General features: G+C 41.6%; 1 protein-coding gene across 1 annotated transcript in view; it reads left to right on the forward strand.

Annotated features, from left to right (window-relative positions):
- The window catches only part of NRP1 (neuropilin 1), a 323,789-nt gene that overhangs the window by 210,857 nt on the left and 95,672 nt on the right, over positions 1-17,260 (forward strand). The window contains exon 8 of the mRNA XM_030199076.1: positions 12,137-12,292. Coding sequence (XP_030054936.1) covers positions 12,137-12,292 — 156 coding nt within the window. The remainder of the gene's footprint in view (positions 1-12,136; positions 12,293-17,260) is intronic.

The following is a 17,260-nucleotide window of genomic DNA, read 5'->3' on the forward strand; positions in this document are numbered from 1 at the left end:
TGGCTTGTGTGGTTGACAGCTGATGGCCTATTGATTATATAATATAATAATCATAAAATGATATAATATCTAAAAATGTACACAGCTGTGGATATTAACATTAGACACTGTTCATTAAGGGGAGTTTTTGACTTATGATTAAAGCTGGGCATTTGTGCACTATGATTCACTGGCTCATTGGTGATGCAACTACTATATTTTATTTATTATGACATTTATTAGACATTTATATCCCACATTATCTGAATAGAATTCAAGTTCAATGTGGCTCACAATATAACAAATATAGAACAGACAAGGCGTTCTTATTACATGGAACATAGTAGAATATATATTAGAATATATATATATATATATATAGAGAGAGAGAGAGAGAGAGATAAACACACACATAAAAGTAAGATTACTAATAACAGCATAATAGCATAACATGGAGTTCTGATCATATAACATGTCTGTAGTATGTATAATAGAATGTTAGAATGTGAATGCAGACAAGTTGTTGTTATTGCAAGTTTAGTTAAAGGGTTAATTATTTCTGGTCTACAAAATTATCTATGGCGAAGCCCCGGGATATATGACCGACCTTATAGACCTGTCAACCAGAAACACAATCGGACCATCGCGAACATACTTAAATTTTCACTACCCTAGCTGCAAAGGACTCAAGTACAAATCAGTTTATGGATCCAGCTTCTCCTATATAAGCACGCAACTGTGGAATGCACTACCGAAAGCCATAAAAGCAACTTACAACCACCTTAACTTCCAGAAATCACTAAAGACCAACCTGTTCGAAAAGGCATACTCTACTGAGTACCCAGCAACACAACGAATCCAAAGCCAGTAAAGAACACTATCCAGCTTATAATCGAACGAGAATAACGCCCAAGTTCCGACCTAAATCGGGAGATGGGCGTTCTTCTCACAAAAACAAATAAAGCGGTATAATCGAAAGCCGAACTTTGGACGCTTTCAACTGCACTCCGTCGCGGATGCGGACAAAGTTGACGGGGGCGTATCGAAGGCGTGTCGAAGGCGGAACTGGGGCGTGGTTATCGGGCGAACAGAGATGGGCGCCCTTCGCCGATAATGGAACAGTTTTGAGCTAGAATTTAGGACACTTTTCCTAGACCCTGTTTTTTGACGAATAAGGCCCCCAAAAGTGCCCTAAATGACCAGATGACCCCCAGAGGGAGTCGGGGATGACCTCCCCTGACTCCCCCAGTGGTCACTAACCCCCTCCCACCACAACAAATGATGTTTCACAACTTTTTACTTTCACCCTCAAATGTCATACCCTCCTCCCAAGCAGCAGTATGCAGGTCCCTGGAGCAGTTGTTAGGGGGTGCAGTGAACGTCAGGCAGGTGGACCCAGGCCCATCCCCCCCCCTACCTGTTACAATTGTGCTGCTTAATGCTACTAGTCGTCCAACCCCCCCAAACCCACTGTACCCACATGTAGGTGCCCCCCTTCACCTCTTAGGGCTATAGTAATGATGTAGACTTGTGGGCAGTGGGTTTTGAGGGGGATTTGGGGGGCTCAACACCCAAGGGAAGGGTGCTATGCACCTGGGAGCTCTTTTACCTTTTATTTGGTTTTTGTAAAAGTGCCCCCTAGGGTGCCCGGTTGGTGTCCTGGCATGTGAGGGGGACCAGTGCACTATGAATCCTGGCCCCTCCCACGAACAAATGCCTTGGATTTATTCGTTTTTGAGCTGGGCGATTTCATATTCCATTATCGCTGAAAAGCAAAAACGCCCAGCTCACACCTTGACGAATAAAACATGGGCGTCTTTTTCTTTTAAAAAATACGATCCGCCCCGCCCCTTCACGGACCCGTTCTCGGAGATAAACGCCCATGGAGATAGGCGTTTCTGTTCCATTATGCCCCTCTATATAACTCTTCTTCTCTACGATTTCCTAATGTGTCTGTAACACATGAACCTCTTTCGACAATAACATCACCTTGTATTTGTTTCATCACCCTAGGTGGCTAACGCCTCACGGTACTATGTAAGCCACATTCAGCCTGCAAATTGGTGGGAAAATTTGGGATACAAATGTAATAAATAAATAAATAAATTTCTGCTGTTAGAGATCAATCGTATCATGCTAGCCATATAAGGTATTTTCCTTGACACATAAAATTAGTATTAAGGTTGTGATAGTCCACTGGGTTTTTTGTTTTGTTTGTGTTTTGCACTTTTGATTGATATGGTGGGTTTTGCCATTTTTTTGTTCACTATAATTGTGGGTGCCTAGATCTGAGGCATCCTGATAACCAGATTATGGAATTCTATAATGGCACCTGGGCTAAGGTTGCCAACTAGATCCAGTTTTGCTCGACTGGTTTTATCCATTCCCAGGTTTACCCTATTGTAGTCTTGCTTTTCAATACAATGGGAATGGGAATGCAATGGGAAAAGCTGAACTACAAGTCCCTGCATGTACCTGGGTAAACCCAGGACTGGATCAACCCTGTTGGTTGAATCTGGATTCAGTTGGCAACTCTAGTCTGAGCACCCAGGTGCCAGTATAGAATAGGCATCAGGACACCTAAAAGGAGGGGGGGCACTTTTAGAATTACCTTCTTAGCCCTTGTCTGAAGAGAAGTAAAAAATTAACTCATTTTTCTGTGGTTAGCATTAGTGAAGGTGTTGTGCCATTTTCTTTGCTTATGCCAGCTATGAACCTTTTCTCAGTATTACTGCCTGTATTGGAAGAGATAGAACAGGAGAAGAAAGAGAAAGGGGAGACAGTAGAGACCAGGGCAATAAGACAGATAAGAGAGCAGGACCAGGCAGCCCTGACTTGAGCCATCATCAGGCGGTTGAACAGGGAACACATCCAATATCCAGAGCAGAGGCACAATAGCTGGCAAGGACATTGGATTTATTTGACATCGCTGGTATACCAAATGGATGGGGTGCAGTAGATTGCACTATGTTGATCTTATACCTCCATCCAATAGATCCTATAGCAATAAGATTCACGCATGCAAAATACATTTGGCATTCCAGATATGCACGCGGTCAAATACACACAACCCAATATTCACATATTCTGATTTATGTGCATACAGCGCTTCTCCAGGTCCTGGTGCAATCTCTGTGCAAAGTATCACTTTTCCTACAGCTAACAACCAGTGCAATAAGCTGTACACATGTAGCCATGACAATTGGTGAACTCTCTTGTTTGTGCATATTTTTTTGTGTTAACATTATTTGCAATTTGTTTACTGCATGGAGCATAAATGTCTTTTTAACGTGTCTGTTAGGAAACTGTGAACCTGAGTTGTCTTAGATTTTCTAAATGTTAGACATCCATAGCTATCCCAGTATGTTTATGATACTGTATTATAAAATTGGATTCTTACAACAAATTACTTTCTTATGCATTATTCTTTGTTAAGTATCCTATACTGTTTATTGTAAGCCCCATTGAACTCAAACTTGTTTGGGATAATGTGGGATACAAATGTCACAAACAACATAAAATTAAAATAAAAAATAAATATGAGGGTGCTGGGGTTAAGTACCATTGTTTGTGGCACCTCTCAGTATTTATGACACTCACTAAAATGCTTCCATGGCTGCTTGATTAAATCGTTGATAGTACAAGATGCGTCTGCCTCTGCATGAAAAGGTGTTCTCTTTAGGTTCCTTTTCTGATCAAGATTTACATTTTGCAATTTATTGTTTTATTTCTGTTTCTTTTTCACGTTTCAAGTTCTGCCAGACAGCTGAGAGAAGCAAAGATATGTGCACAGATAAGCTTTCAGAGCATTCAGTCATGAGCACAGTCAAGCTACAGTTTGTAGGGAACGTAGATATGGGACCAGCCCCTACATCTTGCTTCTAAAAATAGTTTGCCGATCTTTGGGGACACTGCTTTTCTGTTTTCAGTTATTTAACGTATCAATTCTAAGTGTGAAAGCAAACATCTATGTTTATTTCACAGGGTATGAGCTATTTTGTAAAAGATTAGCACATATTTTTTTCTGGCTCCATTCTAGCAGTCTAATTTGGCTTGTCTGATCATCCCAAAGCTGTCATAAGATGCTGTGTGTATAGAGTCCTTGTCTTGCTTTGTGAGACAAGATCTTTTATAGCTCTGTCTAAGTCATCCTTTCCAATCAATTATCTGAGCCTCCCTATCTGACACGTTACTTTGGATGGAGTAAAGAAATTCCAAAATATACCCTGTCCTAATTGTAATCGGCGATCATCAAAAAATGAAACCACTGTTCCTGCTTTGTGAAGCAGACAACTGACAGCAAGCTCCTTGAAATCATTTCACCAGAAGACACTCGCAAGTGTTTATCTATTGTTCTATCAACCTTTCTTGTGTTAGCATCACAAAAGGGCCCTTTTACTAAGCCGCGTAGGCGCCTACGCGCGCCCAATGCGCATCAATTTGGAATTACTGCCTGGCTATACATGGCCCAGGTGGTAATTTCATTTTTTATGCTCATCCACTATGTGGCGCTAACCGGGCGGTAAAAGGCATTCTATGCCATTCTATGTGCATAGACTGTTACCGACCAGTTAACGCATGAGAACTTACCGCTGTCAATGAGTGGCAGTAAGGTCTCAGACCCAAAATGGACGCGTGCCAATTTTCATTTTGCTGCACATCCATTTTCAGCCAAAATTTTAAAAAGAATTTTTTACAGGTGAACTGAAAATGGATCTGCACGCGGCCAAAACACGCATCTACATCAGTTCAGGCCATTTTTCGGCGTACCTTAGTAAAAGGACCCCAAACTGATTAAAAAAATCTATGCCAGTGCACCATGGAGCAATACAGAAGCATTATAGTATTTCTGGTCTTATTCACCATCCCTTTTCTAATAATTTCTAGCAACCTGTTTGCTTTTTTGTCTGCCGCCACACATTGAGCAGAGATTTCAGTGTATTGTCTACAATGACGCCTAGATCTTTTTGTTGAGTGTTGACCCCCAAGGTGGACCCCAACTATGATTGGGACTATTATTTCCAATGTGCATCACCTTGCATTTGTCCACATTAAATTTCATCTGCCATTTTGACACCCAGTCTTCCAATTTCCTAAGGTCTTCCTGCAATATTTCACAGTCCACACGTGTTTTAACAACCTTGAATAGTTTTCTATCATTTGCAAATTTAATCACCTCACTCATTGTTCCAATTTCCATATCATTTATAAATATGTTAAATAGTACCGGTCCCAGTAACAATCCCTGTGGCACTCCACTGTTCACCCTCCTTCATTGAGAGAAATGACCATTTAACTCTACCCTCCTTTTTCTGTCCAATAACCAATTCCTAATCCACACCAGAACCTTGCCTCCTATCCTATGACTTTAATTTTCTCAGGAGTCTCTCATGAGGAATTTTATCAAAAGCTTTCTGAAAATCTAGATACACTACATCAGCAGGCTCACCTTTATCCACATGTTTAGTCATGTCTTCAAAGATATAAAGCAAATTGGTGAGGCAAGACTTTCCTTGGCTGAATTCATGCTGATTCTGTCCCATTAAACCATGTTTGTCTACGTGTTCTGTAATTTTATTCTTTATAATAATTTCCACTATTTTCCCGACACTGACATCAGGCTTACTGGTCTGTAATTTCCCGGATCAACCCTAGAACCCTCTTTAAAAATCGGCATCACATTGGCTACCTTCCAATCTTCAGGTACTACAGATGATTTTAACGACAGGTTACATATTACTAACAGCAGATCAGCAATTTCTTGCTTGAGTTCTTTGAGTACCCTTGGATGTATGCCATCTGGTCCAGGTGATTTACTACTCTTTAATTTGTCAATTTGGCTCAGTACATCTTCCAAGTTCACCAAGATTTCTTTCAGTTCCTGCACATCATCACCCTTGAAAACAATTTCCAGTACAGGCAGATCTCTTACATCTTCTTCCGTAAAGACCGAAGAAAAAGAATTCATTCAGTTTCTCCGCTATGGCTTTGTCCTCCCTGAGCGCTCCTTTGGCTCCTTCATGATCTAACGGTCCCATGGATTCCCTTACAGGCTCTCTGCTTCTGATGTACCTGAAAAAGTTGGTACTGTAAGTTTTAGCCTTTTCAGCAAGTTTCTCTTCATAATCTCTTATAGCTTTCTTTATTAATGCTTTGCATCTGACTTGCCAGTGCTTATGTTGCTTCTTATTTTCTTAATTTGGATCCTTTTTCCATTCTTTTAAGGACAATCTTTTGACTGTAATAGCCTCTTTTAATTCACCTTTTAACATGCTGGCTGTCGTTTTCTCTTCTTTCCACCTTTGCAAATACGTGGAATGCATCTGGACGGGGCTTCCAAGATGGTATTTTTTAATAACATCCATGCCTGATTTAGTGTCCTAACCTTAGCAGCAAACCATTTTAGTTTATTTTTAAACATTTTCCTCATTTTATTATAGTCGCCCTTTCGAAAATTAAATGCAGCTACAGTAGATTTCCTTTGCGGGTTTATCCCAAATAGTAGCTCAACTTGATCATGTTATGATCATTGTTTCCCAGGGGACCCAACACCACCACCTCTCACACTATGCACTGCACACCACCATAGCTGAAAGCTCTGCCAGTCATGCCTCTTCTGCTATGAACTTCCTGTTTTTAAGGTGCAGTACCAGCAGAGTCATCAGCAGCGTGACCTAGACAGCGGCTCTGCGCCTTTATACCGTATTTGTTTCAGCAGGAAGCAGCTTGGCTGGGAGGGGGCTAAGGAAACTGCTGCTGGCCTTGGGAGGGCCCCATAGGTGGTTGAAGTGGCCCTACTTACATGGTAAATTTCACTGCGGTAAAATATAATATTTACCTGCAGCTTAGTAACTACTCCCCATACTTTGTAATCCTTGCTCTGTAGAGCCTCAGGACTAAAAAAAAAAAAATAGGGGTGTTGTAATTAGAGCATGAGTTATAAGCATTACAAGTTTTTATAACTTTGACCAGAGCTATTAGGCCTTGATACTTTAATGCACTAAAAAAAAAGTTCTCTTTAAATAACACACATTTTCTATCTCCTTTCTTATTCTCATCACCTAAGGGATATCCATGTCTGTGTCCATTACCTGTTCATGGTTTCAGTGTCCAGCAGCTAGTAATTTTCACTCCTTGGTTTGAGTTAGATGAATAGTGGATGGTATAATGTTAAGCCGATCACACAATCAATATGCACAACTGTAAAAATATGCAGTTGCTTAACTAGTACTTAAAATTCAGCACTCATGCTTTGAAAAAGCGCTCAGATAATTGAAATCAGCCTGTGCATACCTAGGGCTCTAATCACTTCTGAACTGAAGAGCTGTTTAAAATTTGAAGAGAAGCGGTTAGTCGGAAGAACGTGACACTGCGCTTGCTCACAACTGGTCTCCCCTGACCAAGTGGTGAGCTTTAGGTTTTCGAGAGCTCTTCAGTACGAGAGGGAATGAGGCATTGGGCATGAGCCGTACAGCACACTTTGCAATCATACAAGTGCTTATGATTTAGAGAATGTTTTGCATAATCTGATCCCTCTATTGCTATGATGCTCAGAATCTCTTGTTCCCACCCGTGCCTGAAACATTCTGGCAATTTTAAACCATTCAGTGTTACATACACCCAACAGGCATTCACTTGGGCCTTTTTCATATGTTTAGTGGCCTTTAATTCTCTCTCGGCCCTAACATGTTCTGAAATGTGTTCCTTTGAACCTCTAAGGTGGGAGTTTTAACACTCTCTGTGAAAAACAATTCTGAAAGCAGTGTGCTGGACCTAATCCATTTTATTCAGAGACCCCAGAAGAAAATATCAACTTGAGCTTAATCTATGAAAATTGCACAGTTTTTATGTTGGGTTCGTGTCTCAAATCTAAGCAAAGAAGAGAAAGAATCTTGCACACTGCTTACTGTGCACAAAGCATTGTCTCTTGGTTCTTTGAGTAGCCTAGTGGTTAGTGCAGCGGACTTTGATCCTGGGCAACCGGGTTTGATCCCGCTGCAGCTCCTTGTGACTCTGGGCAAGTCACTTAACCCTCCATTGCCCCAGGTACAAATAAGTACCTATATATACTATGTAAATCACTTTAAATGTAGTTGCAAAAACCACAGAAAGGCGGTATATCAAGTCCCATTCTCCCCCTTTCCCCTTAAGATATTTAATGTGGCGTTTAATGTGAGCAAGTGCAAAGTGATGCATGTGGGAAAGAGGAACCTGAATTATAGCTGCGTCATGCAAGGTTCCACGTTAGGAGTCACAGACCAAGAAAGGGATCTAGGTATCATCGATGATACGTTGAAACCTTCTGCTCCATGTGCTGCTGCTGCGGCTAAGAAAGCAGTTTTAGATACTGTTGTTCCCGTGAGAAGAAGGGCAGTTCGAAATCATCCCCAGAACCCTTGGTTTGCTGAAGAATTGACGTCTCATAAGCTTAATTGTTGTAAATTAACAAGAATCTGGCATAAAAATAAATCTCTAGAAAACAAAGATAATTGGAAGAAAGCTAATCATATATATAAATATCTGGTTAGGGCAAAAAAAAATAACTTTATTATTCTCAATTAGTAGAAACAAATCAATTAAATCAAAAACGTTTTCAGTTGATTAGTTCACTTGTGAACAAATCACAGTTTCAGCTCAATGACTGGCCAATTATCTTAAAGAAAAAGTAAATAAAACAGAAGAACAGAATACTGCAGCCTGCTTAATTTTCTCAGCCTGTGAATTTGATAGTGTAACTCCCTTATTGGTAAATCCGCATTGGCTTCCTATGGAAGCACAGTTTCATTTTAAGGTTTGTATGATCTAATTCATTTACATGCTTCTAAATACTTTGGGGTCCTTTTACTAAGCCACGGTAAAAAGTGTCCTGCGGTAGTGTAGGTGCATGCATTGGGCTCGCACCAGGCCAGTTTTTACCAAATCTGCAAAAAAGGGCTTTTTTTTAATGGGACAGAAAAAGGGCCTGCGGTAAAACTGAAACCAGCATGTGCCCAAAACCACCCACTGATCTAGCGGTAAGGACTCACGTGCTACATGCAAGGTGACTGGTCAGTGCACGCCAAGTGCCGATTGCTGCCGGAAACAATGTGCTTGGGAGGAAATAAATAAATGAATCATCCGAGCTAAATGGGTGTGTGCCAAATCTGTAATTACCACCGGGGGGCACAGTAGCCTGGCAGTAGTCTCGTTTTGGCGCACACCGCACACGCTCCTTTGTAAAAGGGCCCCTATATATGGGACCTTTTTACTAAGCTATGTAGGCGCCTACACACGCCCAACACACACCAGATTGGTGTTAATGCCTAGTTACCACGTGGCCCTTGCAGTAATTTCAATTTTGGCGCGTGTCTGCTACGCGCGTCTGAAAAATATTTGTTATTTTCTGGCACGCGGCAGCTACGCTCATCAAGTGACATTTGATGCGCGTAGACCATTACCATCCGGTTACTGTATGAGACCTTACTGCTAGGTCAATGGCTTCAGTAAGGCCTCAGACCCAAAATGGACGTGCGGCAATTTTCATTTTGCCGCACGTCCATTTTCGTCAAAAAAAAGCCATTTTTTGTAGGTGCACTAAAAAATAATTCTGCGTGCGCCCAAAACACGCATCTACATTACCACAGGCCATTTTTCAGCGCACCTTAGGAAAAGGACCCCCTTGTGAAGTCATACAACTACACTTTCCAAGGCCAAAAGGCCTAAAATGTAAGTGTAGTTGCACTTCATCTATTATGCATCAAGCTCCTCGTATTTAGAATGAACTTCTGCTAGAAATCATATCATTGCAAAGTTATTTTCATTTTAGGAAAGCACTGAAAACATACCTGTTCAAACAATATTTAACTGGTTGATTGGTTGTATGTACCTCAACTGTCCTTTTGTAATGTTATATTTTTGTAGTGTTTGTTTTATCATGATTGTTATTCTCCAGAAATTGCTGGATCTCTTCAGATGTAATTCACATAAAACCTAAGGGCCGGATTCTATATAAGATGCCTAAAAAATCCGCACGGTAAACATTTCTGCCTAATCATATTCTATAAGCGGATTTAGGCACAGTATATAGAATACGCTTAGTTGATATCCCAGTGCCTAAAACTGTGCGCCTCCATGTATACCAGTGAAAATGTGGCGTAAATCCCTGCACATAGATTTATGCACACTGAGCCATATTCTATAACTACACGTGTAAATTTTGGAACGCCCATGAAACGCCCATTTCCCCACCCCTAACCATGCCCCTTTTGAACTGCGTGCATTAGAATTTAGACACAGTTTATTAAAGAATACGCTCAGCGAGCTGGGCACATAAATTCTAATTACTGCCAATTAGTGGTCATTATTGCAACGCTGTTATCCACACTGATTAGCTTGTTAAGCAAATGAAGTTATGCGCATTGTTATAGAATATGCTTAATTTTTGGTGCAAAACTCTAGGCACGCTATATAGAATCCATCAGTAAATGGGTAATTTGGAATATAAGAACGTTTGTAATGTAATCTCGACACTCTTCATTTTTTCACCTCAGTTGTAAGCTCTTTTGAGCAGGGACTGTCTTTTCTTCATGTTCAATTGTGAAGCGCTGCGTACGACTGGTAGCGCTATAGAAATGATTTGTAGTAGTAGTAGTTGTGCAAAATTGTGAGGAGTGCAACATTTGTTTTACAAAAGTATAAGAAAATTATCTTTTGCAAAAAGAAAAAAAATGAATGTGGCCTAATGGTTAGTGCAGCAGGTTGCGGACTTGTGGAATTGGGTTCAATTCCCGCTGCTGCCTAATGGTTGGCAGTGGGTTGAGATCCTGGGGAACCAGGTTCAATTCCTTCTGCAGTTCAGTGTGACCCTGGGCAAGTCACTTAACCCTCTGTTGCCCCAGGTACAACAGTAGTACAATGTACTACTTAGATTGTGAGCCCACTAGGAACAGACCCAGTCCCTGTACAATGAAACTGTAAACCACTTAGGACACCTATATGAAGGGCTTTTTTTGAGGGAGTACTCTGCACTTTTTCCATTGTCTACTAAAATTGACCCATGGACCCCAAGTTTTAATGAAAGAGCTCAGGCTTTATACACCAATTCTGCCTTGTCATAGGTTCTGTGACTGGTTGGAGAGGACATGGCTATTGTGGGGTGGGTCCCTCAGTGAACACCCCACCCCTGAAGGGTGGCCTAGCATTTGAGTACCGGCACCTTTTTTGCTAGAAAAAACTGAAATGTCTACAAAACACTTACGTTATAAAGGCAACATGAGGGGACCTAGATGCCTTTATAAAATAGACTTTTCCATAACTGTACAGGTGGCATAGGACTGGGCTCAATAGACCACACCAAATATTGGGCACCGGAGAAAATCAGCAATCAGCAGTATTCCATAAAGGACACTCCAAGATAAGTAGAATAGCATGCCCAACTTTGGTCAGGAGGATTTATTCCAACAGTAACCTGGTGTAAATCCCGACGCACAAGTTGGGTGCAGATCTCCCGGATTCTATAACACTGCACACATCTTGGAAGAATGCTCCTGACCCACCTATGCCCCTCCCATAGCCACGCCACCTTTTGGGTGGCACACAGTGTTACAGAATACGGCGCAATAAGATTTGTGCACTACTCCCAATTGATTCACATTAATGTCAATAATTGATTGTTAGCATTTAATTATCGGCATTAATTGGCTCGTTAATCAATTGAGATGCATGCACATCTCAGGATCACTCCCAAATTTGGGCATGGAAAATTCAGCATCTATATAGAATCTTGGGTGCTGATAGGGGGCTTGCGCGTTAATGGGAACATTAGCACGTGGTCACATATACAGAAAATGGAAGAACTGGCCATTTTACCCCTGCAGAAAAATGGTGTTAGTGAGTCGGAGTGACCCACGTAAGGATGAGATAAGGCCACTTTTTACCACAGTTTGGTAAAAGGGTCAATTAATATGCTACATTTAGATGTATCCATTGTTTGAGTTTCTAATGATGTAGCGTACAAGTGACTGATTTATATATTTGTTGACTCCAAGGTGATGTGCTTACTCCTTCCCCCTTAGCTAGTGTTGAAACGGTATAATTTGTATCATGATATGCAGTAAAATAGGGAGATGTGTTAGGGTTTCCAAAGATTAACCTGCCTTTTCCCCATTAATTGCTACAGGTGGACTTAGGACTTATTCGTTTCGTCTCTGGCATTGGAACCCAGGGTGCCACTTCAAAAGAAACCCTGAGAGAATATTATGTGAAGTCCTACAAAGTTGATATCAGCTCCAATGGCGATGAATGGATAACATTAAAAGATGGGAGCAAACACATAGTAAGTTTTTTATAGATTAAGGGCCCTTTTACAAAGCAGAGGTAAGCACAACGCAGACTTACCGCTCGCTACAACGGAAGTACCACCGGGCTACCACAGCAGCCCGGCAGTAGTTCCCACCACTAGCGAGTGCCATTTCCCTCCCTCCCTCCCTTCCAGTTCCAGGCTCCCTTCCCTCCGAATTTTAAAAGAAGGATGGGGGGACCCTGGAACTGGGAGGGAGGGAGGAGGGATGGAGGGAAGGAGGACCCTGGAACTGGGAGGGAGGGAGGGAGGGAGGGGGGGGACCCTGGAACTGGGAAGGCGGAAGGGAGGGAGACAGGGGGGGACCCTGGAATTGGGAGGGGGTATGCTGGAACTTCCCTTAAAAGCATTAATGGCAGAAGGTGATTACCTTGCTAGTGCCCGTTTCATTTCAATGAGAAACGGGCTTTTTTTTACTAGTCAGCAATAAAAGCTTGTAAATGTGTTGCATTTTTTACATGAATATATCTGCAAGGCAATTTGAACACATAGGAGTTGATATTCAACACAATGTAACAGTCCAGAAATGGCTCGTGGCCGGGTAAATTGCCTGCTCGGGGCTAAGTTAGTGCCGCTGAAAATAACCGCTTAGCGCCAAACTAAAAACTGACTATTTTGAGGCGGTTCTGAAGGCAGTGTCAGTACTTGGCCGGTTAAGTGCCTATATTGAACACTTAACTGATTAGGTTAATTGCATAAATAGGATCGTATAAAAGTCAATCCTATCTTAGAAGGTCTTTTACTAAGCCATGGTAGCGTTTTTAGCTCACGGTAGAAACTTATTTACCGCCAGCTGAATTCTACCATGAGCTTAAAATGCAACCACGGCTTAGTAAATGACCCCCCTTTTGCGGTAACTTGTAGTTGGTTAAGTGCTGAATATTGCACTTAACTGGCTATGCATTAGCCAGCTCCGAAAACCTGGAAATTCACTGCCAGAGCTCAGATATGGCTCCCATTGTATTTCCAGGTTTAACGCCAGCAGTAGTCAGCAAAACACTGACTACCACCGACTGCATATTAAGCCCATAATTTTTTTTACTGTCTAAGCAGGTCATGAGCTATTTTGCATAGTCATGCATCTCATCTATTGCAAGTGAACATAAGAACAGCCCAATGGTCCGTCTAACCCAGTATCCTGCCTCCAACAGTGGCCAATCCAAGACACAAGTACCTGACAGAAACCCAAATAGTAGCAACATTCCATGCTACCAGTTCCAGGACAAGCAGTGGCTTCTCCCATATCTATCTCAATAAGCAGACTATAGACTTTTCCTCCAGGAACTTGTCCAAACCTTTTTAAAACCCAGATATTCTAACCGTTGTTACCACATCCGTTTACAATAACACTGACATACTTTAACAGTTTGGTGCTCCAGTGTTCCTATGAAGAGAGGCTGAGAAGGCTAGGGCTTTTTAGCTTGGAGAAGAGACGGCTGAGGGGAGATATGATAGAAGTGTATAAAATAATGAGTGGAATGGATCGGGTGGATGTGAAGCGACTGTTCACGCTATCCAAAAATACTAGGACTAGAGGGCATGAGTTGAAGCTACAGTGTGGTAAATTTAAAACGAATCGGAGAAAATTTTTCTTCACCCAACGTGTAATTAGACTCTGGAATTCGTTGCCGGAGAACGTGGTACGGGCGGTTAGCTTGACGGAGTTTAAAAAGGGGTTAGATAGATTCCTAAAGGACAAGTCCATAGACCGCTATTAAATGGACTTGGAAAAATTCCGCATTTTTAGGTATAACTTGTCTGGAATGTTTTTACGTTTGGGGAGCGTGCCAGGTGCCCTTGACCTGGATTGGCCACTGTCGGTGACAGGATGCTGGGCTAGATGGACCTTTGGTCTTTCCCAGTATGGCACTACTTATGTACTTATGTACTTATGTACTTATGTACTTTTAAAATAAATAGGATGAAATAGCTTTTCACTCAAAGATCACAAACTCTGGAATTCGCTGCCAGAGAATGTGGTAGAGGCAGTTAGCTTAGCAGAGTTTTAAAAAGATTTGGATGGCTTCCTAAAGGAAAAGTGCATAGACCATTCTTAAATGGACTTGGGGGGAAATCCACTATTTCTGTGATAAGCAGTATAACATGTTTTGTATTTTTGGGATCTTGCCAGGTATTTGTGACCTGGATTGGCCACTGTTGGAAACAGACTGTTGGGCTTGATGGACCTTTGGTCTTTCCCAGTATGGCAATACTTATGTACTTATCATCTTCACAAGAAGAGAAAATGCAAGAAAAAAAAACAAATGCTAGGCTTATTAAACTGTCTCTCATAAATTTTGCCTATAGTTTTAATACTGTTTTAATTCAACTAGCCATATATTCAGCTTGTGATTGTATTTCATTGCAAGGCACACAAAACAGTGAGGTATACCATGAACTTTAACATGCAAATGAGTTTGAAGGATATTCGTGAACAGCAATCAGTTAATAGCTGAGCATACATGAATGGATCAGGTTCATGCAAGTGAAATTTTACTCATTAAGCAGATGGAGTGGAGCTGTACAGAATGATTTAGCTACTACAAAGGTGGCCATTTTTCAGTTGGAGGTCAAATGTCAAATTACATGACCCACTGAGCCCAGGGCAAGAATGTAGATGCGGTGCACTTATAAATGATGATTCATTTAAGAAAATCAGTGCAGTATTCCCATAGAAGAAGCCTAGAAACACTTAAAGATTAGCTTATTATGAATATAGATTAGTATTGACAAGGTTTTGCTCTTAGATTATACTTCTGTGGCATATGGGAGTTCAATATGAAAGCAAGAAACATTTCTCAAAACCAGATTTCCTATGTGGCTTGGTGCATAGATCCAAATCAAGTTACGTCTTCAGAGAAAAAACTGATCAGTACTTACATTATCTGTTTTGTATTGTTTGATCCTTTGATGTTAAATACTAAGTTAATCCCAGTAAAACAAATCAAATCATCTAAAAAGATTAGTGACAGCTTCTCAACGCTGTTCTCTCCATCTTCTTCCCTCTAGTGGTAATTTACTAATGGATAGTGTACACTATCTGCTGCAGGGTCCATATTAATTGGTTGCACCCTGTGAAAATGCTGCTAGTATGCCGCACTCCCTCTCAGGGTGTATTTCTCATATTTTGGAGGAGCTAGCTCTAAAGATGGGAGGGTAATTCAGGTTCCCATCTTCAGGGCCGCTGAGAGACAACACCGGGCCTGGGACAAAACACCCCCCCCCCCCCCTCAGCCCCCTGCTTACTTGCTTGTCTCCTGCGCCCCCTCTCCCCCCCCCCCCCCCCGGCCTGCTTACTTGCTTGTCTCCTGCTTCGCTCTTTCTTCCTGTTGCGTCCAAGCACTGGGCGGGCCCCCCTTGGAGGTCGGGCCCTGGGGAATGTTGCCCCTCTGCCCCCCCTCTCGGCAGCCCTGCCCATTTTTATGCTGAAACTGCCCATACAGAGGCAATTATTGCCCCTTCTGGTAGTGTGTAGTGGCAGATTTGGGTTTTTATTGCCCCTAGCCACAATCCAGGAAGACATGGCAGCATCTCTATGACCCAGCTCTTTTGCTGCAGCCTTCATCATATAATGAAAGCTGAAGAGGTAGTGAGTGGGTTGATAGAAGAGGTAGTGGGTGGGCTGATACCTGCTGTAGTGCTGGGTTAAACTTTAAGCAAACTATGCAGTTGCCCGTGGACCAGCTTCTTGGGAGCAGTAATCAACGGCAGCAGTCATTGCAATTCAATAAGTCTTGACAGCCAAATGAACGTAAAGAACTATCAGCACAATATTAAATTTCAAAATTAGTCAAGTGGGGAAGCAGGACTTCGACTTTGACTCCTACTCCTTCTTCAAAATTTTTGTTATTTTACGAGTTTTTCTTGCTGTTGTTTTGCAACAAGGAAAGGCACTTATCTGAGAACATTGCTGCTGTCATGGTGAGCTGAACAGAGCGCTTCTGTTTCACTCTAGGCTTCTTTGGGAGCTACACCCATGTTCGTTTCTCCTCAGAAAGTCCTTTGTATATGTGCCTTCATTCTCGTGCTTCCTTAATGACATGCAAGGGGCAACGTACTCAGATAAGTGCCTTTCCTTGTTGAAAAACAACAGCAAGAAAAACTCGTAAAATAACAAAAATTTTGAAAAACATTTATAAAATTTGTAAAAAAAAAAAAAAAAGCTAAACCAGCACAGGAGGTTTTTCGGACCTATGAGGAGGTTCGCTCAGCTACTGTGGTACATTGAGCTTCTGAGGTCTTTTCCTACTTTACCACACTAAGAAAGTGTAATTGCAGGACATAGAGTGAAACCATACTAGCTCATCAACAACCATATATTATAATGTAAGTTTTTATTTTGAAGCTGGAATCGGTACATTTTTACTGATTCTGACTCTAATTCCAACTCCACCTAAGGAAAAAGGGGGTGCAAGACTGAAGGTTCACCTAATGCTTCTAGGGCCTCTTTTACTAAGGTATGCTAACGTTTTTAGCACACGCTAATATATAGGGCACGCTAAACATTAGCGACATCCATATTGTAAAAGATTCCCTTAATGTCCTTGCATTGACCCTGTTGGCAATGCTAGGGACCTTTGTAGCCCCACAGACCACAGGGACACCAAAACTCTGCTTTCCTCAGTCAGAGGTGTACCATAAGTACATAAGTATTGCCATACTGGGACAGACAGAAGGTCCATCAAGCCCAGCATCCTGTTTCCAACAGTGGCCAATCCAGGTCACAAGTACCTGGCAAAATCAATACATTTTATGCTGCTTATTCTAGAAATAAGCAATGGATTTTCCCCCAAGTCATTTTAATAATGGCTTATAGACTTTTCTTAAAGGAAGCTATCCAAACCTTTTTTAAACCCCACTAAGCTAGCTACTTTTACTACATTCTCTGGCAATGAATTCCAGAGTTTAATTACACATAGAGTGAAGAAATATTTTCTCCATTTT

The sequence above is a fragment of the Microcaecilia unicolor genome, chromosome 1, assembly GCF_901765095.1.
Source record: "Microcaecilia unicolor chromosome 1, aMicUni1.1, whole genome shotgun sequence".
Lineage (NCBI taxonomy): Eukaryota > Metazoa > Chordata > Amphibia > Gymnophiona > Siphonopidae > Microcaecilia > Microcaecilia unicolor.